Here is a 24,017-nt window from a genome sequence, read left to right as displayed (position 1 = left end):
GGGGCACCCACTGATTTGGTGGGGGGGCGAGCTGTGTCCTCGAGAGCACCAGGGAAAAATGCAGAGACGGGTGTTAACTTGCTTTTGGAAAGATGCCGACTGCGTCTGTAACGCACGGTGTCACAGGACATCACACCGGGTACTTCTCGGTTTTGACAAATAGTAGGTGAAGACCAGCGTCAGATGGGCGACCGCTGTCTCGGGCCTGTGGTCACAGGTGGCCCTGGGCGGCGGTGCATAGGCGCGTTTCCGAGCGTAGCTGTCGTGACAACGTCCTGTGGCCCAGGAGCCCGTGAATCCCTGCTTCCCGTGGAGGACGAGGGCGGCCGAGCCAGGACCCCGGGGCTGGGCCTGGCTGGACAGAGCCGAGCTGTAACCACTAGGCCACCGGGCGCGCGTTGGTTTCAGCCGATGCAACACCTGGTCGTTCAGGGGACTGAGTTGATGGTTTGAAGGCAGCAGCCTTACTGAGTTTCCCCGGCGTCTGGGTTTATTAATAGAGATGAGACGTGCATATGGGTTTACAGCCCCGTCTCGGGGACCCTTCGGGCCAGGAGTAGGAGGCAGCAAGCGACCCTGTAAATGTACAGGGCCAGGCCCCCTCTGCTCCGGAGGCTGCTGCGTCCCCTCTCGGCTCGGCTCTGACCGTCTGCTTCTCCCTCCCTTACAGCTTCTGCAGCAGGCCACCTCCTCCAGCAACCTGGGTGCGTTCAGTGGCATTCAGCAGATGGCCGGTAAGTCCCGACACGTGCCTTTGCTTTGGACCATGCTGTCGTCTGAATGTGGACGGGGTGGCTCGGAGGGCCAAGAGCACAAGCAGGGGCAAGAGCAGAGGGCAGTTAGCAGGCCTGCTCGCTTTCGGACTCGGGGGTCCCATCTGGAGCCCGCTGCTGGGCGCCGGGGCCCCCAGCGGTGGGAGCCAGAGGGGCTGGGGAGCCCTCCGGAGTGTGCTCCAGAGTTGTTGGCTGTTTCTGTTTTTGTTTTTTTAATGGGATTGATTGCTGGGGAATTTCCAACCAGATTCCTCTATCTGGGCCAGCCAAAATGATTGACGGCCTTCTCAAATTTTAATAAGAAGCAGTCAATAAATATTCTGACCTCCATAATGAAAGCCAAGATTGCAGGCCCATCTTTGATACAGTTTGCGGTCCCTTGACAACCACAGACAATTAACAGGGTGCACTTTTTTTTTTTTTTTTTTTTTTTACTTTCGTACCCCGGTTGACGGAATCGTGCATCAGAAGCTTTTATGTGGAAGTATAATCTTTGTTCTCGCGAAAATCAAAGTGGGGCTGGATTTGAAAGCTGGCTCATAAAGGATTTCTTTTTATAATGAGCTGTGTCAGGAGTAACTGAGGTGCAGTGATTAGTGAGAGGTCACTCCTGCTGTGTCACCTTCCAGGCTCGTATCCTAACTTACACGGGCCAGGGAAGGCGGCCCACGCAATAAATCAGAACACAGGTGCCACCAACCTGCCGTGAGGAACGGCGAGAAAGCTCTTCCCTTGTTCGATTCCAGAAAGATGAGGGAGACAAAGCAAGGGGAACAGATTTTTGGCGCGTGAGAATCAAGCACCATTTGTTTTTAATGAAGGACACCCGGACTCCATGAAATGAAACCGGAATGTACAGAGTAAAAGCCAGCTTTCATTTTCTGTTACTACGAAAACTCTTTTTTTTTTTCATGTCTCTTTCTCCCCACCCCCACCAAATAACTATCCTTGGTTTTGTTTGTTCGTTTGTGTCACTTTGAATGGCTCTGGAAGGACTTTCTCCTCCCGTGTGTTCTGGGATCCTCAGCCCAGCCTTCTCCTGCGGCCCCACAGGCTAATGGGAACCTGTTGTCTGATGGGATGTATTGGCCTATAGTATAAACCAAAAACAAAACAAAAAATCAAAAAAAAACCCTGCAGGATTATTCATTGGGCTTTATCTCAAATCTCCTGGCACTGCCAGCTTGTTTTATTGCAATACTGCTTTTGGTTTACAAGGGGGGAAAGATACTTATGTTCAAATGGTTAAGTGGTTAAATCTTTCAGGAGTATCTCTATGAATACAGTTTGAGAAGCTGCCCTGGGAGCTGAGAATCACACTGAAGGGTTAATTTTGAGGTCTGTGAAGGGAGTGGGAGAGACCTAAGTAAAATATGCAGGGAGTTTTCTGTGTCTTCAAGAGAAAAACCTCCAGATTGCAAGCTCTAAAATAAATGCCAAGATTTGTCATACCTTCAGCCAATGCAAGATGTATTTTTCCTTCTAATGGCCTGGACCCACCCGGATCCAAAATTAGGGTCTTTCCTTAGAGGAAGCCCCCGGCTCTCCCACTCCTGCAGTTGAATTATGCAGAGAAGGTCACTGGGTCCTGAGGCTACTGCCAAGCGCGTCTTCCCGGGTGGACAGAGCGCCCTGTCATTTTCCATTAGACGGTGTGTGCTGTGCCCCGCCAGCTGTAGGTCAGGATGCTAGCACTTACACGCTCTGCGTGCTCATTTAAAAACTAAGGGTATCCAGGAGTCACCATAGAAGGTGCACGGAGCAGATGGCTAATTTAAAGGCATTCTGTAAGTGCCCTGGGCCTTCCAAAATACCCCTTTCTGGAACCTTCAACATATAAAATTCAGCATGCTAAGTCGGCACAGGCTGTGAAATCAAATGCTGAGTGGTCCATTATCCACCATCACCTTGCACATTGAGAGTATCAAGGATGCAGATGTCAGGGTTCCGTCTGCTTGGCAGTTTCCAGAAAGGTGGCTTCTTCACTCATAGGGATAATCAGGTTTCATCTTCCTGAGCACTTGAAGCACCGTGGTTTGCAGTGTATTCCCCACCCCCCACCCCCCCCCCCCACCCCCGGTAAAATCAAGCTATGTGGCCTCTTGCTCTTTTGTCTTCTCCTGAAGTAGGACTGACTCTTGCCTTTGCCAGTTATCTGGACCAGTATTCTAAAGTGAACTACTGGTGGACTGGTAATAGAATTGCCTGTCTAAAGGAGGTTTCCCTGGGGGCATCTGGGTGGCTCGGTCGGTTGAGTGTCTCATTCTTCTTGATTTCAGCTCAAGTCATGACCTCAGGGTCGTGAGATCAAGCCCCGTGCTGGGCTCTGTGCTCAGTACAGAGTCTGCTTGAGGTTCTCTCTCACCCTCTGCCTACCCACCCCACCCCCCACCTCTCTCTCCTTCTTTCTCAAAATAAATAATAATTAAAGGAGGTTTCCCTGACTCCCCACATATAGGCGCGGTACCCTGAAGCCCTTCCTTCCTTCCTTTCCTCCCCCACCTCCCCAAACACTCCTAAGCCATCAAGGCCCCAAGAGGGCATGGCCTGGGCTGAGGAACTCAGCCTGGCTCCGCTGAGCGGGGCTACTGACTCCTTTTGAGTGGATGGGTGAATGCATTTATAAGTCAGCAAACACAAATGGATATTTTGGATACACTTCCAGGGGACTTTAAGTTAAACGCCCTGTTTTTTTCAATGGAGAAATTCGACGTTAGCCTTACATCTGAGCCAAGCAAATAATGACAGTGTCTTCACGGTCGAGTTGTCAAGGATTTGGCAACAGTTGGTACAATATCAAACACATGACCAAGTGCAAGGCACACAACATCCGGTAGGAGTGATACGAAGAAATCTAAGAGGCCACTTATCCCAAATCCCACCTGAGGCTAAAATGCTTGCCAAGGGGTTGAGAGGGTGGCACAGTTCCAGTGGGCACCTACGCGATTTCAATGCAGTCTGTATGTTTTACGGCGCCATATACTAAAACTCCACTTGTAAGGTTCAAGCGGTCCGGCGTGGAACACAATCACCAAAGAGAGAGAATCATCATTTCAGAAACCAGCCATAATTTTTTGTGAACAACTCTCCAGGCGTAATAGTCCATCCTTCAGGAGATTGAAGTTCATCACTAATGTCTAAAACGTCTCATTTGAATGAGTAAAACACGTTCCGTGTGAGTAGCAAATAAAGCCAAAAAAGAGAAAGAAATTTTCGATGACATGTCACTAAGTATTCGTCTCAATAGAATGGAATGAAACGTCAACTATCCTTGTTTCCCCAAAATAATTCACCATTTTCCTTTGGAACTAAAAATAGCTTCACATGTGTTTCGTGATCTTGTGGAAGGAAACCTCCACTGAATATGGAATTTAAGAGCAGAAGCTATAGATCGGGGTCAAATCTGTAGCAGCTCAATGCTTTCACGGATACTTTCTGTGCATCCTTAAAGCTGATTGATTTTATTTTCCCTCTTAAACCCTCGAAGAAAAACGTGTCCATTTCTCACTCAACTATGAGATTTGTCCCATGAATTTCTGAAATCTCCGAAACTCGGGCTAAGAGCCTGGATTTTTTTTTTCCCCCCTGAAGAAGAAGAAATTGGGAAAAGTGACTTGTCGGTCATTAATTTCTTTATAACAGAGATCCTCTCAAAAGAGTATCAGTTAGATAAACCGGGGTCGGTCGTGTTTCACAATTTTGTTTTTCACAGCAGCTCCTTGAAATAATCATGCAGTTTATCCTCCCAGCGTTGCCAGGGACAAAACCTGCACTTCGTTACGCTCTTGCTGTTGAGAAACTGAAGGAGAAACATGTTAAATGATGACTGTGAAGGCCACAGCAGCAGACAGGCCGAAGATGCACAGTTGGTCTGAGATGTGGCGTTCCCAGACAGCGCAGGCTCTAGCACCCCCCTTAACAGGTGCAGCAGCCCAGGACTGGAGGCTCATTTGCAGACTTGCCCCAAGTCCCTGCTTCAGTAAGCGGCAGGTCCAAATTTCAGACACATCCGACCCCTGAGCTCCGGCTGCCCCGAAGCCTGTAAAACGGTGCCCCGTGTCTCAGCAAATGCAGATATGTTCCCCTAAACACGGCTGCAGGGGCTTCCTTCTGCAAAGGCTTCACGGGCCAAGTAACCAATCCGAGCCATACATCAGTTATGCAGAGAGCACTCCAGAACTGGGCAGAAAGAGGCAATTCGGAGACAGAAAAGCTGCCTCCCTTCATTCTGGAAGGCATGTCACCTGTATTGAGTGGGCTGGGTTTTGTGGGGGCAGTTGTTTTTGTATTGTTCCCCCCCCCCGCCCCCAGCACTAGGAAGTGTCATGAAAGACGTTAAAGACTTTCCAGAGCTGCAAGGAAGAAGGGTTTATCTGTTGATTTACGGAGCTGTGACCAAAAAAAGAGTTTATCAGTTGACAGATGAGACAAAACTGCTGCGCTTTGCATATTCAGCGAAGCTGGTGGTAATTCTCTTCCAGAATATCTGGCCTGGGTTTTAAAAGTAACAGTGAAACCATACAGCACAAATATTTGCTTAAAACAACAAAACCGCTCCCCTCCCATCAGTTTGTGATCCTGTCTCAGAGAAGGTTGTCCTGGAATGTTGGCGACAAATGGAAAAGAGAGGAGACGTTTGCAGAAGCCAGTGCACGGGAGGGCAGGGGGGTTGCAGAAGCCAGTGCACAGGAGGGCAGGGGGTTGTGGAAGCCAGTGCACGGGAGGGCAGGGGGTTGTGGAAGCCAGTGCACGGGAGGGCAGGGGGGTTGTGGAAGCCAGTGCTCGGGAGGGCAGGGGGGTTGCGGAAGCCAGTGCACAGGAGGGCGGGGGCGGGGGTGCGGAAGCCAGTGCTCAGGAGGGCAGGGGGTTGCGGAAGCCGGTGCACAGGAGGGCGGGGGGGGGGGGGGGGGGGGGTTGCGGAAGCCGGTGCACAGGAGGGCAGGGGGGTTGCGGAAGCCAGTGCTCAGGAGGGCAGGGGGTTGCGGAAGCCAGTGCTCAGGAGGGCGGGGGGTTGCAGAAGCCAGTGCTCAGGAGGGCAGGGGGCTGCGGAGGCCAGTGCACAGGAGGGTGGATGGTCTCCGCGCTGGAGGCACCTCAGTGGTGAGGTGCGCCCTGGATCCTCGAAGATCACGGGCCTTCCTGGAGCGGAGCCGCCCACCCTCTCGCTGCAGACGCTTCCTGAGAATGTGCTAATAGGCCTTATGAGAACATTCCATAACCACCCATCTGTCACTTTTTAACAGACCTGATTGGCAAGCACTTGTAACAACTGACATCTGTTCTCGCTTATTGATATGCAGATTTATGGTAATTGCTATGAACAATAAGACACAAAATTACCTAAGGTGAACATTAAATTAAATTTTCATGCCCTTCTCCTTATAAATAATTTTTTTAAATCTTAAATTTCAAGTAGGCATATTGCACATCTGTTTTGTGTATCATTTCTTCGTTTGGAGAAGGATTCTTCTTTTCCCAAGTCATGAATGAAAACTTGAATGCCCATATTCCCCAATTTTTCTTTTTTCTTTTTTTTTTTTTTAACCATCTTGGTCTTGGCAAGCTGTGGGATTTCATAAAATGTATTGAACTGTTTTGGATTTCTAGTCACCCAGATTGTTGCCCCTGGTTTGCGTGGTGCCCCTTGGGAGCAGAGTGCGAGCTGAGGTTAAAAGGGGTCACTTTTCTCTGGAGACCACAGAGCTCGCGGCCACTCCCTGGTGAGACCGCCCCGTCCGGGCCCTCTCTGGGTGGCTCCATGGAGGGAACAGGGTGGCTCGTGCATCCCAAAACACAAGAAACAATAGGAGAGAACAGAAATGGGAAGGCGCAGAGCCCGGGAGACCCAGGGCGGCCGGGGCAGGCTGGGCCCCTTGGAGGCGGGAGTCCAGGTGGGGGCCCAGGAGCCACGCAGCCACCCCGGGCTGGTGGGCTGGTGGCAGGGAAGGCTCCAAATCCCGGGCCCTGGGGGAAGTGCTCGGGCACCCAGTGTACCCCAGGACGGGCCCTGCGACCCGGGGCTGTGCCAGCAGCACCCAGCAGGCCCTCGCCACTCATGGGAGGCTGTCTTCCTGAGGGACACTGCGGGACGAGGCTTGGGCCCCCCTCGGGCTGGACGGGAGGCCACACAGCGAGGAGCAGGTGCCTGTTGCCTTGCGGCCAGGCCACAGCTCGAGACCCGCAGAGGGGGCTGCTCGGTGCCGCCTCAGTGAGAGTGCCCCTGGGGTTCAGAACAGGAGCTAGAGCTGGTCTGTCCTCGGTTTCCCTCCTCTGCACAGTCGGATCCAAGCCCCAGTTTTCTCTGACCCCCCACGACCCCCTGATCCCAGCCGCTGCCCGAGCGCAGGCCTCTCACCTCTCAGTGGGTTGGGGGTTCGTCACCTCCAGGATCTGTCCGCAGAAACGAGGCGCACATGCCACACATGCACTTTTATGCAGTTTCGGGGCATTCCCAGCTCCCCCACCCCCGCATCCTATTGGTGGGCGACCTGAGTTGAGGTGAGGAACGTGCAGGAGGGACCCAGCCGTGCAACATGCTTGGGACTAACTAGAAAGAGGTCACAGCCCACGTGCTCCCCAAGGACACCGAGACCAGCCATCCAAGCTGCCGGGGGTCCCGGTAATGACTGGAAGAGGCAATCATGTTAGGCGAGTCAAGGATCGATGGTGTGGATTAGGGAACAAGAGGCAGTGCACGGGTGCGACACAGTTCCTGGGTGACTCCCAGCGGGGACCATGCGCAGGGCCTTGCTCCCGGGCCCAGCGGGGAGTGCGGAGGAGGCTGCCCGTCGGACCCGGGGTGTCCCTCCATCACGCCAGCCCAGCCGTCACCCCGTGCAGCCTCCCTGCATGCGAGCCTGTTGCTGGAAGCGCCCCCGCCCTGCAGGCAAATGTCTCCTTTGGAAACCCCGAGACCCACCCCCTTCTCCCTTGCCAACCCCCCTTTCCCCCTAAACCTCAAGGGGCAGAGTGCAGTGGGGCCAGCTGAGAGCAAGCAGCACGAGGAGGGGGAGGCAAGAACTGCAGGTGCAAGCAGGACGGAAGGAGCAGGCGGGGAGGTCGAGGCCGCAGGGGAGGCCGGGCTCACTGGGAGAAGTCGGGGCCCCCCTTCCCTGGGCTTGACCCTCTTGGGGCCTTGGCTCTCCCCGCCTGTATTGTGTGGGTGTCAGCAATGACTTGGTCACGCGGGGTTTTACGTACACTGAGCTAGAGCCCATGTAGAGCCCGAGAACCATGCCTGGCCCCTGTCATCACCGGGGAGGCCACGTCACCGGAGGGGGGCTGCCTGTCACCCTGTTTCGGCTACCTTGGCGCCCCGTGGTCTTCCTTGAGCTTTGCGTGTCCCGAGGCGTCAAGAGGACCATGTGTCTTGCTGCCACTGTGCATCCCGGGAATCCGAAGCACGTGGGCGGGGACGGGTGCTCGGGAGGTGGGGTGGAGCCGGGACTCAGGCCATGGCCTGCCCTCCACCAGCCCACCGCCGACTCTGGGAAATAGGGGCTCTTGCTGCAGGCAGAGGGGGGCCTGCACACAGCCCAGGACAGGGAGGGATGCCTGTGCCCCCAGAAGAGGGGAGCGCAGACAAGGCAGGCTGGTAGCTGCTCTCCACTGCCCATCTCCCCACCACCTGGGGGCGCTGAGCACTGGTTTGGGGGGGGTGGAGAAGGGATCCTCCCAGGAGCCGCATGCGGCCTGAGAGTTCTAGAACGGAGAGCGAGATCCTCTGCTGGGGAGCCCCTGCCTCCTTCACGTGCTTTCCTGTGCGTGTCTCCCCTCCACGAGTGAGAATGATCTTCCGAGACTGGGCCTATTTCCAGAAACAGATGAAGCAGGATTACCCTCCGGTCCCTGGCTTCTCTGTGCTCCCATATACAGCAACTTTCTTGGAGTGGACGGAGTCTTGTTTTCCACTTAATCCTTAATCGGGTGTCCCGGGGCTGGCCTTCAGCGGCCCTTGGTAGCTGCTGAACAGATGGACACGTGGTTGGGTGGGTGGGTGGGTGGATGGATGGCCGAATGAACGAATGAGGGATGGATGGATGGAGGATGGATGGATGGATGGATGAATGAATGAATGGAAAGATGGATGGATGGATGGATGGATGGATGAATAGAGAGATGGAAGGATGGATGGATGGATGGATGAATGAATGGAGAGATGGATGGATGGACGGACGGACAGATGGATGGATGGCTGAATGAATGAATGGAGAGATGGATGGATGGGTGGGTGGACAGATGGATGAGCAAGGCAGACCCACGTGGGCCCTCCTGCCCACTGCGTCTCTTCACCTCCCTCCCCCTTTCCCCCCAAGGCCCTCCGGGGCTGGCCATCACAGCGGCCTCTCCTTTCCGCTCCTGCTCTCTGATTCCTTGGGCCCATACTGCTGCTCTCCTTGCCGTGTGGTCGTCAAACACAGTTGGCCCCCCACCCACTGTGGCACCCCAGAGCCGCGGTCCCGCCGCCTGGCCCTCCTGGCTGGAGGCAGGGAAAGGAGGAAGAGGACAGCAGATCCTTGGGGGGAGACGCGTGGGAAGAAGGGCTAGAGGGGACACTGAGGGCGACACAGCCGGCCGCAGCTCCGGGATTGCAGGCAGAGGACAGCGGAGTAGAAAACCCGCGCGCTGCCAGCTGGGCTCCGGCCGTGCCAGCGGTGAGATGAGGACCACGCGCGGTTCTAATAAACATTTGTAGGACAGATTAACGAGCATCGAGGGAAACAGGCCGTACGTAAAGCTGCCACAAACACTGAAGGACAAGCAGCGGGTGGTGCTCTTTAGTGCAGCTCGTGAAGGCTTCTTACTGTTTGACGCCCCGTCCATCCGTCCTGCGTAGGTCACCCATCGCCTGCCGTGTGCGGCTCTGGTGCGTGTGTCTGTCCGTGTAGGTGGACAGGAAGGTCAGACAAAGTCTTAGTCCCCGGAGAGCTTGGTGTCTAGCTCTGAGGGTAAGAGATACGCACACCGTAAGGTCAAGGGAAGACGTGGTGACTGCCGTGGCCCCGAACTGCGAGGCTGGAGACCCTACAGATGACGCTGCACCGGCGTGCGTGTTGGACACAAACTCAGCCTCCTCAGAGCGCAGCTGTGACATGTGGCAGGAGCGCTGCCCCGGACGCGAGGGTCTCAGGCCTCCGCCCAGGACCTGAGTCTCCGACCCCAGCGAGTGGGCTGAGTTCCTTCCAGCTCTGGGGTTCCCCCCCTGCGGGCAGCTCGGGGGAGATGTCCTGGAGGACCCCGGACCCCCAACCAGGAGGGTGGCCCAGCTGCCCGCTAATGGGTGCCAGGCACACACTGGGGGCCTGCCTCTCAGTGCAAAGCCACCCCCTCATCAGCACAGCTGAGTGTGGGCAACGCGGTCTGCTTATGTGGTTCATGCCACCAAAGAATTCGAGGGACGTTAGTCACAAGAGGGCCAATTGGCACGTGGGTCCGAAGGAATGTGCCTCAGTCCCCCCAGCATCACTCAGAGCCTGGCCCTGTCGCCCACACAGGTGTGACGTGAAGTATGTTGGGCTCATGCTGAGCCCAGGCGGCCCCTTTGCCTCAAGGACCCCCCAGAAACCCAAGACCAAGCTTCCTCAAGTCCCATGTTCTCGCACACGTGACCCCGTGTGACCTCGATCATGGGGAAGGGCAGAGAGAGTTGGTTCCCGGTTTGCACCAAGGGGAGCAAACGAGGCTGCCGACGTCTGCGCTTTCCTTGCAGAAGTGAGCGGGACCCCGCAAATACTTGCGCCCCAGGTGGATTTGGAGAAACAGGTGTTTGGCTTTCATCCCGAGCCGAGAAGGCTGGGGGTCTCCGGAAGAAGGCAGAGTTGTCGTTTGGAGCTAAACGAGGAGCCGTTTTGCAGCAGAGACATCAGGAGCTCCGAGTCGGAGCAAGTCGTGACCGCGGCAGCCGGCCGGAGGGACAGGCCGGGGCGCCCAGCAGCCTGCGCGGAGCCAGAACGTTCTCTACCCCTCTGCCCACCGCCCCGGCCTAGAAGGAAGCCGTGATCCCGCCAGTCTCTCCAAAGCAGGTTGAATTTGCTCAGTAGGCATTTTTTAATTACCTGGATTTGAGACATGAGAAGAAGGTAGAATTAAGCGGATCACTTAACTCTAGTGTCTTTGTGCGTAAAGTTCATCCGTCGAGGGAGAGAACCATGGTTTCCTGCTTCTGGGATGTACTTTAGTGTGAAGTGAATGATGGAGAAAGACTGAGCGTTCAGAGCCCCTCGGGTTGAGAAACTGAGGTGGGGAGGCGACGCCGGCCCCCCCGACCCCCCCCCCGGACAGGTGCCACCCCCACGTCTCCGCTGCTCCCACCCTCGCCTTCTTGCAGTTTCCCTTCCTTCTGCCTCCTTTCTCAGTCTTCAGTAGCCAGATACGTGCCAGCTAAACGTGGCCCTTCTCCAGAACACAAAAATGCAAACACAAGCACTTCACAAATAAAAATATGACAGCATTGCCATTTTTATTCATTCTTTTTTTTTTTTTTTTTGTATTTTTTGCATTCATCGGATGTTACGTGGGCCCCCCGTGGGCCCGTTTTAGAGTTCACGTTTACAGCAGGCCTGGGGAGAGGACAGCGATGGCCGTCGCAGCGGCAGGGTCCGGAGGACTCCCCGGGTTCGACCCTGCGCCCATCATTGTGCTGCGCGGCTCGTGTCCTTCGTCAGGTGTCATCTGCCCTTGGCGGGACACGGCCGTGCAGGAAACGAGGGCGGGGAGCAGCGGCCCCGATCGCACAGCTGTGGGGGGCCGAGCCGGGGCCCCATGCACTTGGGGTTGGGAGCAGGAGCTCATAAGGGTCGTGGCCGCCGGGGGCCCGCCGAGCCCTGCCATGGCCAGTGCACACGCACGGTCTCCCTGTCTGCCGCTTCCAGGGGGAGGACAGATGGGGGGCACCGGGCCCACCCGGGGTCCAGAGCGCGGCCGCGCCAGCCCCTTGCTAACATGGCAACTCTCTTCCCTCCGCAGGCATGAATGCTCTGCAGCTGCAGAACCTGGCAACGCTGGCGGCGGCCGCAGCCGCGGCCCAGACCTCAGCCACCACCACCAATGCAAACCCTCTGTCCACCACGAGCAGCGCCCTGGGAGCCCTCACCAGTCCCGGTAAGGGGGCTGCTGTCTTCCCTCTGGGGACATAGTGGGGGGGGGGGGGGCAGCAGGTGTCGTCGGTGCCGGGGGGCGTTGGGTCCGTGTAAAGGTCCTTGAGGACACCAGGCCTGAGTGCCTGTGTGTCTGATTTTCCGAGGAAGACGGGGTCCACCGTGCTGGTGACCGTCCCCGCTCACCTCGTCCCAGCCACGCTGTCCGGTGGGCGCCGGTGCCCCTGTTTGTTCTGCTGTCTCCGTCGTGGCCATCCAGGAACCCCTGCTGACCCCCCGGGGCCCTGGGGGTGCAGCGGGCCTGCTCCACGGCAGCCCCGGCCTGCGCACCCGCGTGCTTTCAGAAGCCACTGTCTAGGGAGGCCCATCCTCGTGGTGGCTCCGGGTCGCCTTCTGGGCGACGCCGTTTAAAGTCTTTCTCCTCTGAACTGTTGCCGCTTTATTCAAAAGCAGATGCCATTTTTCTTTTCATCCGAGCCAGACATAATGTGGTTGCTTGGATACCACGATCTGGGTCTTAAAAACTGTTTTGCTGGCTTTCCTTCCTCCCTGAATTTTCTAGATCTTGAGAGATGAGCGCCCCTGCCCACCCCGGGTGCGCGGAGGAGGACGGCGGTGCTCCCGGGCTCCCCCCGAGCTCTGCAGACCCCCAGGCCTCCGCAGGCTCTGCCCGGAACGTGGTCGGTGTCCACAAAACTCGGGAGGGTTAGCTCGGGGCTCACTTTCAGGAAACCCCAAAGGAATCAGGGCACAGGGCAGGCCGCTCTCCTAGGGCTCGTGAGGGCCACGGCCCGTGGCTCGTAGATGACACGCTGGGTGTCGCACACGGTCTTGGAGGCTGGTCTGCAGGGACACGCAGGGGAGGCAGCAGGGGATCGTCGTCCACGTGCCGTCCCCCCCTTCGCACCCCCCGCCCCGGCCCAGCAGCAGCACAGAGGTGCGGTAACTTCGTTCTCTAAGATACCTTCCGAAATGTACCGTCGCTATCTGCGGGCCTCATTTGGTGCCCTACGTGGTATTTCCAAAAAAATCAACTTTCCGCCTTTTTTTTTTTTTCCAGCATATTAGGTCATAACACTAACACAATATACACTCGTTATTTAAATAAATCCTTCGGTGACCCTGTTTAAGAAAAAGACATCTTTGACATCAACTCCCACCCTCCCCCCTCCATGAAAATAGTAGTGACTTTTCTTAAAAGCAAATTAAACATTTGACCTCGCTGATTTACCTGTTTTATAAACCAGGTTGAAAGTCTTTCCTTAAATAAGGATGTTTCTCTCCCCTGTGAGGTCTATGGAGAGATTCCATTAAAGGAGCACAAAGTATCGTGTGCGCATTTTACTGTGTCTTTCGTCAGAAGCTGATATTTTTTACTCTCTTTTACCTGGAGAGAAAAAAAGCTGTGAGTCATGGACAGTCTGGATGCTTTCTATTTGCTTACGTAAAAATAAAGAGGATTAGCTGTTTAAAAAAACAAACAAAAAACAATGTTAGCTTTATTTGGCAAAAGTGAATTATTATAATTTTTCCAACCTTGGCCTTCACCCTCTCTTCCTTTTATTAAGAGGAACCAGAAGAAACTGATCACGTCATGGGCAATAAAGTGGAGGCAAAAAAAGAAAACTTTTCCTTAAGGGCCAAGGGGCCATTTAGCCCAATTTGGACCACCAGCCCTTAAAGACTTTGCCTTTGATATATTTAGTGCCATAGCGACATAAAAAATTGTCCTGTCATTCCAGAGACGGGCCATTATCCTAAGTGGGCATTTGGGCTAATGATATGTGGCCTGTGGCTTGTGTGTGAGAGCTCATGTGATTTTCTTAGAATATGTGATATTTGGGCTGGAATGTGCCTTGGCTCTGGGGACTCGGAACTAATATTTGGATGTCTCATTCTTTAAAAGAAGACTTGGTGGTTTAAGCAGCCAAGTGCAAATGGGACACGAGCCGGTCGGTGTAGACAGAGGGGTTGGTAGAGAAGGTGGGGTCAGGCGCTGGCCTGCGTGTCGGGGTGAGGAGCAGGGAGGACCCCGGGCAGCACAGACGTGCCCCTGCTGCCCCGCACCTCTCACCGGGTTGGGGGGTCTCAGATAGTAAGTGAGTCAGAGCCCCGTATGGGCCCGGCGGTGCTGTGAGGACACACTAGACACCATATGACGGCGAGGAAAGGGACACGGAGGCCACATGGATGGCGGGGGGAGGCCCCTGCTGCAGGCCTGGATCCCCGAGCATCCCGTCCCGTAGGGTCAGCGGCTCAAATATGTTGTGAGCTTCTTCCCCGAGGTGGGGCGGGGGGGGCGCTTCTCAGACAGCTGACGATGATGGCCTGCATGTTGAAGGAACTTCAGACACATTTAACCACTCCCAGGTTTTTCCTGAGCTCTTCCTAGAAGGGGAAATGTGTCCCGAGACCTACTTTCCTCCCCCCGCCCCCATAGCAAAGCGTCCTTAGCCTCTGCTCTCAAAGAGGAATTCTGCGGAGGAACCACTGAAAGTGGCTTTGCTCCCCTCTGTTGAGCTTTTGCATAAGAGCTGAACGTATTTCATTAGAATCCTGAAGTGCAGCAATGATTCTAAATCCACGTTGCAATTATTTTTCTTAAACGTTAACTTAAAAATATATATATATCTGGTATTTAAGTGAAAGTAAATTATTTGTCTAATTTCCATCGGGGACTTGTTCAAAGTTCATGGAAGATGTGGTTGGTGGAATTCGTGCCCCTCCACTTCATCAGAGCAATTTCCTATGAAGGGGTTCCCAAGGCCAATGCCATTATTTGTTTTTAAATAATAAAAAGCGGGACCTGCCATTGTGGTCCCGGTAGCGAGTCCAGCCCACCTGTGAGATGCGCTGATGAACCATCACGTGGCTCCCCACAAGCCCCGGCTTTACCCCATTTTTAAAGATGCCCCCTACACTTCAGAACAGTCTGTCTTGAAAGGAAAGGGACAATTCAATCCCCCAAACCATTAATTTTTTTTAATAATTGTAAATTTATCATTTCAATTTTGCATACGCAGGCGTAGTCTCCCTAAAGCATTATTAGAAATGATTTTAAACAGTCTATGCTTTAAAACATGAAAGATTAAGCTTTAATTTTTGTTAAAAAAAAACCCTTAGGCAATAAATAGGTTCCTTTGTCTCATGGCCTTGAAATAAAAATTAAAATAGTTTTAAATTGCCCATGGTTAGAATAAGTGTTTCGTGCAATTATCAGATGGTAGTGAATAAAATTAGAAATTAAATCATGAAAGAATAAAAACCAGGTAAATGCATATTACGCCTTTTATGGGTTTCTCACAGGTCTTTTGAAGATTAATTTAATCGTGTTTCTTGTCTTTTATTTTGATATGATAATTTTTCCTTTGTTTACCTCATTCTCCTATTTAGTTAATTAATTCTTGGGTCATTTCTTCTCCAAATTCTGAACCTGTGTTTGAGGAATGTGTCTCTGTGTTGGTATAAAAAGGAAATTGTCTACAAGGTGTGCAGTGAGGTCTTAAAGAAAGATGACAATATTTGTCTTCTCTCCAGCTCGTGGATTTGTTGTTTATTCCCCGTGATCCTGAGAGCTTGGGAGGGAGCGTGATTATTACCGCACGGGCGCACGTCTTCAGCATTTTCTCCCTCAAACGTCATACCACGTTCATGTACCACATTATTCCACTGACCACCTTCTGTTATTGTTTTTTTTTTTTTAAGATGTTTTAAAATTCTCCAAATGCTTCTGTAAGTGCACTCAATCAAGTACACACTTCAGGATAATAGATAATTTCTTTTGATAACATAAGGAATTTCCAAATGTTGGGGAGGATTTTTTCCATTCCCACTGTTGGCTTTTCAAAGCCTTCTCCCTTCAAATCCTAGCAGTATTTTTTCCTGCCCATGTTGGAGAGGTTGCTTGCGTCCTTGAAGGCTGTGACAGGTGCAGTCCCAGGGAAACAGTGGCCCCTCCTTAGGGAGCTGTTGGAGGTTCACGGAGCCTGGGGCTGTTTTCATGTGGGGTCGCCAGGTAGGAAGGACCAGTGAGGGGTTACCTTCAGCGTCACACACTCCTGTCACTAGGGCAGCCAGCCAGTGGTGGGGAAAAGCAGAGGGGGAGGCCGGGAGTCATCCTCAGGGTCACCCCAGAGGCTGTCATGTGCCTGTATGTGTATCTGCACGTGTGCCCTCCGGGGACCCGTGTCATGTGCAGAGGTGTGAGTGGGCCCCACAGTCCCCCCACCCGAGCCGTCACACACGGGACAGGAGCACCAGGGTGGAGTGTGATGGAGCCAGGAGAGGGACAGATGGACAGCAGGTGCTGGGAGAGGCTACCCCCCCACCCCCCGAGGCTGCCCCTCTGGTCCCACAACTTGGGAAGCCTGAAAAGAAGCTTCGTCCCCAAAGCAGTGCTTCCCTCCTGCCCTCTGTCCCCGCCACGTGGCTCATGTCACCTTCCCTCAGCCACTTTATACCAGGTCTAGGTAGCTTGTGTTTCTCCGCCACACATCCAGGCAGTTCTGGTGCCTTCTCTGGAGCATCCTGCTTTGCCCTCGCAGTCGACACTCCCCCGTGCCGTCACAACAGCCTCCACATCCACTCTCGCCCTCCGTCCACTTTGCACACTGATGGCGAAACAAGACAGGTTGGCCAGACTTGCCATGCGGTTCGGCACCGCCCAGAGTCCAAGAGGCCGCTTGGCGCGGCGTTCTGGGTGCTCCCCAGGCTCCCTCTACACTTCTGGCCGTCACCCCACCCCGCCCCGCCTCCAGCTCCCCTCCAGCTGCATCAGGCACTTCTCCATCCTCTCCAAACAGGCTATGGGCCTTTGTTCCTGTTGGCTTCTCGGCCTGTAGGGCCTTCGCCTGTTTCCTCCTCTGAAACTCCTGTGTCGCTAATTTACTGCGGCGTCAGCGCTTGGGGAGATTAATATGTGGGTTTAAGTCTGGCGTTCTTAATGCACTTGGTAAAAGGTGTAGTTTGTATACTACGTGAATAAAGCTGCAGTAAAAAAAAAAAGTTTCACAGTAATTGATAAAAATTGCTTTTAATACTCTAATACTTTTAAGAATCAGGGCAAATGTCCCCTCCACCAGGAAGCCTCCCAGGAAGAATTAAGTGCTTCCGCATTACAGTTGTAGCATAAATACTTGACAGGTTCGAAGCCTGAGCTCCCTTAGATGCTCCTTGTGGGTGGAAATGGAGGGCAAGCTGCAGCGTCCAGCTGGGAAGAGGCTTCTAGAAATGCCATCTACCCTGATGGGCTACCCAGGTACAGTCATCATACTTCTACTAGAACAAGTATTTTTCTTCTGTAGGATGGTGGTTTGAGCACCTGCCTTGTCTCTCACTGTCTCAATAGTCAGTTCACTCGAAGTAGGAACAGTTTATTTACCGGTCATGCCCCTTGCTTTTGGAACAGTACATCACAGGCCCTCGGATGGTTTCTAATTCACTCGAGTAGCCACGTGTCAGTGTTTTAGGACAGGTGTTTTAGAAGCTTCTGTTGGGCCTGGGACAGTGCGCACATCTCTGAGAAGGGACCTGGCTCCGCCCTGGTGACGAGTGACAGGGTCCTCACAGCCACCTTCGACCCGGGATCCTGGGCTCCAGCAATCCAAAAACCAGCCACACCTTACGGATGCGTATTCCGGTCTGACAGGTTCCTGAAGGATGAGTCATGCTAGTTTAGGTTAGTACAAAACCCCATAAAGCAGGTGTTTAATCATTTTACCTAGATTGGCTTTCAAAATGTTCTGATGTCACGATACAGATGTGAGAGTCTGGAGTCAAATAAAGGCATTTCATTTTGAAAGGAACCATCTACTCCAGTGTGGGCTCTAGAAAGATCCTCCCCAGCGAGCACCCCTGAAGCCTGGGTGCCTCACGGGGAGCACAGCGCCCTCCGCGTGCCGGCGCCGGTCAGCTAAGGCAAGGGCCCGGTCCGCTGCCTGGATGCTCTCACCTCCGCTGTACTCAGCTTTGACCTGCGTCTCTGACCGCCCCCCCCCCCGCCCCCGTCTTTCTCTGGACGCTCCTCTTTTTCCACTGCTTATTACCAGAGAAAAGTCTCAAAACACTCAGTTTTTCCCTGTCATTAGCTACACTTTTTAAGTGTTTCAATGGGAAGGTCGTTAAAATTAGCTATTTATCTGTGGGGTTGGATCAAACAGCTTCACACCCTATTGCTACAGAAAGAACTGGCAGTTCCATTCTTTGCTCACTTCCTGCAAGTCTCAACATTTTTTTTCCTTTGAGAAGGGTTCCGTGTGTTAACTTGTTCTTGACATTACCGGGCTCGCCTTATTTTCATTGACGTGAATGGAATTGAACATGATGTAAAAGCTCCAAAAATAAAATGTCATCATAGTTAGTGACTATGATTTCGGGACGTATTTTTTTCATTCAGTCCGCACGTATTTGCTGAGCATCTCCTGTGCGCCCGGGACTGGGCTAGGCGCTTGAAACCCGTCAGTGGACGAAGCGGACAAAAATCCGCACCCTCGTGGAGTTTGTTTTGTTTTGTTTTGCTTTTGTTTGTTTTAAAGATTTTATTTTAATTTTTTTTTTATTTATTCATGAGAGAGAGAGAGAGAGGCAGAGACAGAAGCAGAGGGAGAAGCAGGCTCCACGCAGGAAACCCGATACAGGACTCGATCCCGGGTCTCCAGGATCATACCCTGGACTGAAGGTGGGCGCTAAACCGCTGAGCCAACCAGGGACCCCCCTCGTGTCGTTTCTATCCTAGCCGTAGCTTTTCAAAAAGCCGCATCTCCACCAAAGTCAAATGATCTGGTGAGCCCTGGACTATGAACTGTAACTTTGACACCCTTTAAAAAAAACCCAAACCAATGCTTTTGTTTATGTTCTATCAAAATTTCGTGAATGAGGCCAAAGTGGGGAAGGGGGGGCGGGGATCTTCTTCCTCTGCTCTCTCCCTCCTCTGTAAGCTTTGCCACTGTTTGCACATTTAGCACGAAGTTCTGAGAATGGGAGTGAAGCGAGTCACAGTGAGAGGTGTACCTGCACGTCTGCTCCGTGGCCTCTCAACGGAAACATTTCAGGAGAACCAAGTTATTTCCAAAGTTCTTAGGCATTCAAGACCTACTCTTGTGTGTGGGGTGGGGGGATTAGTTAGTGGTCTTTCTAGTACGTGATTCTTGATTTGTTTGGCATTGATCATCCTACTTCTAGGGTTTAAAAACAAATCACAATAGCAACCACCACCACGCAGATATGTCCCAACCCAGGAGAGTGTCGCTGGGCTCCGCGCGTGTGCCGGCGTCTTGATGTGGAATTTTACCTTACATCTCACTTACCATCCAGGAAATGGGAAGCCTGTTGGGCCACAGAGGCGGACCGGCGGCCGCTTCCCTAAGTCATCCCTGTGTCCTAATCTGCCAGAGAGCCACTCCTGCCATTGGAACACATGGCGAGGCAGATGGGCAGCCACACGGCTGACGGGGAGCCCCTGGCCTGGAGCACACTACAGTCTCTTGACAGCCCTGAGCCCATCTAAAGCCTCATAAAGCTGCCCAGCCAGGGGGCAGAGGCATTTATGGGTCACCCCCTCTCCGCAGAGACACCAGCCCATTTTTCCTGTGCCCATCGTCCCGGGGTGGACAGGCCCCATGTGCCTTCCCAGGGCCGTCACCCACTTGCCACTCTGTGTTGTGCTCGTGCCTTGTTTTGGGGCCGCTTTTTAAGATTTTTCAGATGTGGGCCCCTGTTCTTTGTATGTTGGCTTGCAGTGGTTCTGGAGTCTGCTGTGCCAAGTATTAGTGGCACGGCCTCTGACGTCGTGTGGCATCAGATGCCTTCGTGATATGCGTACCAGCTCAGAGGTGTGTTTTCTGCATGACACAAGGAGAGTCTCCTCTCCCCCAACTACCTGGGGGAGACTACCTGGGCTGCCGCCATGTTACTGCTGCCAACACTGGTAAGAAGCATGCATGGGTCGCTTAATTGCTTTTTACGTTACAGGTGAGAAAACCTTTCCGGCCAACTGTTGCCAACGAATGTTGCTAGTCACGCTTCCCAGAGGTTTAGGATCTAAGGTGTATCTTTTAATACTTGAAAGCAACAATGTAGGAACATTTAGTTCCTAGGTGCTTGGATCCCATGAGCTGCTATGGACTAGATGTAGGGGCAATGTGCAAAAAGTAAGCAGAATGCACCCATCAGATCCATCTGGTTGAGAAGCGCAAAGTCAGTTAAAGCAGGTACGAGGTGTTGGGGACAGGAGACGTTCTGTCCTGAGGGGGTGGGGGAAATCTGTGATAGAACAGCTGACATTTGAGCCCAAACTTTAAGACAAGTTAGGATTTTGAGATGCCGAAAAAGAATCGAAGGTCTGCCAAATGTGCCCAAATGTGAGAAAATGCTGGAAAATGATTTAGCCAGCCACTGGAAACTCATCTCCTTGTTCGCAAACATTAGACGGATGGGAAATCAGGGCCAGGGAGGGGCCCTGAATGCCGAGGGTAAGGAGCCAGAACTTTCTCTTGAAGGCAGGACTTTGAGCACAAAAAAGTCCACCACGGGACTTGCCTTGCTGAGCAGATGTGCGTGAGGACGGGAACGAGGAGCTGGAGGTGGAAGACGCGTGTTGCATGTGGGGCCCGGCATTTCGATCCGTAGAGAAGGGAGGCAGGAAGGAGCAGGCAAAGCTCGTGGCAGGTGATGGGTCGATTTTGCACGTGCTGAGCCGAGGCACACATGTGATCACGTCCACCGAGCGTCCGCCATGTGGCCGCCGAGTTTGTCGTGGAGCTTAGAGCTAGAAGGGCAGCTGGGGAGTTGGCAACAGAGGTGGGGGGACGGATTGAAGTGTGGGGGTGGGTGAGAGCATCAAGTGACCACCGCCAGACAGAGCCGAGGAGGAGGCTGCGTGCAGCGCGCTGGCCGAGGACGGCATGTGCGGGCAGGCCAGAGGAGCCACGTGGTGGCCGCGGGGAGCGCGGAGCCAGGCCACAGGAGTTTCAGGCGGGAAGGGGATGGCAGTGAGAGCACAGAGCCCTCTGTTCGAAGTTAGCAGCTGGGCAGGCGGGTCCCCACCTTGCATGGCCTGGCCCCTGCTGTGGAGTAGATGCCACAGCCCTGGAGGCCGTGCGAGGGGAGGAGCGTGGGGCCATAGGTGAGAATCCCACACGTAGGTGTGCTATGTTCATGCAACTCCGTGATTGAGGAGACGTCTATAAAAGTACAAGGGTCAGGAGGTGTGAAGACGGAGAAAACCTAAACGTATTTCTCAGCTAAAGAGGAGCCAAAATGAAAGAGAGAGGAGGCCAAAGGGAAGCGAAACGGATGGGCTGGGCACAAGGTGGTCGGAGGGCCGGAATCGACCCTCCCAGTGGGTGGCCTGTGGCAGCTCTGTCACCAGCTGGGAGGGGGACCCCTGCCGTGTGCATATGGGCGTGCATGACAGGGCGTGGCGTGCAGGGATGGGAGAGCCTCGGAAGAGGGAACTCCGTCTTCCCCCGTGAGACACTAGCAGGCACAGGCCAGGATCAGTCTGCATGCAGGGAACTGCGAGCAGAAGGGTAGTCACAGCACATGTAGGTTCAGAATTTCAATATTGAGGGCATCTGGGTGGCTCAGTGGTGGAGCGTCTGCCTTCGGCTCGGGGCATCACCCCGGGGTCCCGGGATCGAGTCCCACATCAGGCTCCCCGCAGGGAGCTGCTTCTCCCTCTGCCTGTCTCTGCCTCTCTCTCTCTCTCTCTCTCTCTCTCTCTCATGAATAAATAAAATCCTAAATAATAATAATAATAATAATAATAATAATAATAATAATAATAATAATTTAAGTGTGTAGTGCTAGAAACAAAAAAGGTCACACCCAGGGCAGAGGTTTAAAAAGGAGGCAATCTGGAGAATGTTCTAGAGAAGTTACAGTTTCATTTTCTTTCCTAGGATATGTGGACATCTTGACCAAGAGTTGTTTTGGAGCAAGTCATTTCATCTTTATTTAATAGTTTTCTCAGTTGTGAAGTGGAATTATTCACTTTTACTGAAATATTGAGGTTAATATGTACGTAGAAATGCACACTTTCACTTTTAAAAACAAACCAAAAAAAGACAACACTAAAGTAAAGGCAGAGGGAGAAGCAGGCTTCCCTGCGGGGAGCCCGATGCAGGACTCGATCCCAGGACCCCAGGGTCATGGCCTGAGCCAAAGGCAGCCGCCCAACTGCTGAGCCACCCGGGCACCCCTCTAACCCCAGCTTCTGAGATAATCAGCCTCCTCCTACCCTGTCGTCCCTCTCTCCCCACCCCCGCCCCAAAAAAACCTTGCAGGAAATCAACTAAAATCGGAAGCCCAGTTCCCATGGAGTCACTGCCCCCCCAAGACACCCGGTGTTGTGGGAATGCCCCAGGCTTGTGAGCAGCTGATAACGACAGGGCTGGCATCCTGGCCCCATTACTGTGCCTCCTCGTGGCCTCCCCTGCGCCTGCGACAGAGTCAGAGCTTGTTTGGGACGGAAAGGCAACCACGGGCTCTGGGTCCTCAGTACATTTGGTCAGTGTAGATGGTTTGCTGTTCGCAGGTATTTTCTAAAGCACAAAGTCACTGTGCTTTCACCATCCGAGTGTTCATCTGCCGTTAACGTTGTTCTGCTGTGGCTCAAAGAGAAATCTCTCACCGTCCAAGGGCAGAGGGAGGGTGGATAACGTGGGGAAACTGAGGCACCAGGATCCTAGTTAGCTTGCTCGTTTCTGGGGTAGGTGTGAGCCAGACACGGACAGCAGACGAGGAGAAAGGGGCAGCGATCGGGTGGGGGGGACGTTGTAAGAGGGGAAGCGGTAAGTGGGAGAGACCCCCTCGCCCTACTACCGCTCCCTCTGGGTCTGGAATCTGTAAAAGGGCAGAGGAATAGCCACATCACCCCAGACTAGGACTCTCAGTCTTCCTCCCACCTTCCAGCAGCGTTTACCTGTGTCCCTGCAGGGGAGGGGAGGTGCCAGGCTGCTCTTGGCCTGGGCCCTGTGCCCGCCCCGCCGCCACTGAGGAGGCCCCCAGGGTGCCAGCTTGGCCACCGCCTCCTACGTGGGAGTTACGTTGGTGATGAGGCGGCAATGGCTTTGTCCATTCTCTTTTTTTAAAATAGCCACACTGTGGCCTGTGAGCAACCAGGAGGAGTTTGGGGAGATCCATAGCCCCCAGCTCTGCTGTGGCCTTGGGGGCCCCCTGTGAGGCACAGCGTAGGGTGCAATGGGCTCCCCTTGGCCTTGTCCCATGGGAAAGTGGACACGGCCTCCAGTGTGCCTGTCTCAGGCTTCAGGATCCCTTTCATGTATTCATTCAGCAAATATTTGATGCCTGGTATGTGTCAGGCTCTAGGAAATTAGGCACAGCTCCTCATTAACCAAGTGTACCTGCTGGTGGGAATTTTTTTTTTTCCATATGGAAGATAGAACCGTAACTCAGTAGCCTGAGATTTTTTTTTTTTTTCACTCCAGGTTCTGTGCCTCCCAGCACCTGCTCCCTTCCTATCACAAGCCCAACCTTACCTCCCCTAGAACCTCCCACCTTCTCCGGCCCCAGACATTCCACACCCCGCCTGGTGGAGTCGGGTGCCACGGCACTTGGGGCGCCTCTGAGACCAGTGGCTCTCACACATTAGTGAACAGGAGATACACCAGGAGGGCGTGCTAAATCAAGTCCCAGGCCCCGCACCCAGAAATTCTGGTGCAGGGGCCCCGAGGTAACCTCCAGGCGACTGTAGTTCAGGGGGTCCTAGACTGTAATCTTTAAAAAGTGAATTTCTCCTTTAAATGTGTGCATGGGCACAGGTCCTCAAAGGGCAGCGTGGTCTCGGCCTCCGGCAGACAGCTGAGCTCCCCCCAAGTGGCCGGCAGAGCAGCTCAGCAGCCCCGGGGCCACGGGGCGGACACTTGCCACCCCAAGTCTGGGCTTCTCCCCGTGTTGTTTTCTCTGTGGTGGAGCCGTTTAGGACTCGGGCCAGCCGTGCTCCGTGGGCGGGAAAGGGGAAGTACAAGGTGCGTTGTGTCTTAGGCTTGACCGGGCTCGGGCTTCTGTGGGTATGGATCCCGGCCTGGGGTCTTCACGTCCAGTTACGCTGTGGGCAGTGCCAGTGGGAACCTTCGCCAAAGTGCTGCCTCCGACTTCTTCCTGCTTGGAGGCCTGGGGGTTTTCTCTG

At 53.6% G+C, this 24,017-nt stretch overlaps 1 protein-coding gene across 20 annotated transcripts in view; it reads left to right on the top strand.

Annotated features, from left to right (window-relative positions):
* Positions 1 to 24,017, top strand: part of CELF2 (CUGBP Elav-like family member 2) — an 815,242-nt gene that overhangs the window by 757,409 nt on the left and 33,816 nt on the right. For all 20 annotated transcript variants that reach the window (XM_072825857.1, XM_072825847.1, XM_072825851.1 and 17 more), the window contains 2 exons: positions 671 to 734; positions 11,739 to 11,873. In XM_072825857.1, coding sequence (XP_072681958.1) covers positions 671 to 734; positions 11,739 to 11,873 — 199 coding nt within the window. The remainder of the gene's footprint in view (positions 1 to 670; positions 735 to 11,738; positions 11,874 to 24,017) is intronic.

The sequence above is a fragment of the Canis lupus genome, chromosome 5, assembly GCF_048164855.1.
Source record: "Canis lupus baileyi chromosome 5, mCanLup2.hap1, whole genome shotgun sequence".
Taxonomy (NCBI): Eukaryota; Metazoa; Chordata; class Mammalia; order Carnivora; family Canidae; genus Canis; species Canis lupus.
The sequence above is the reverse complement of the archived record's forward strand: the minus strand, read 5'-3'. Positions and strand labels throughout refer to the sequence as shown.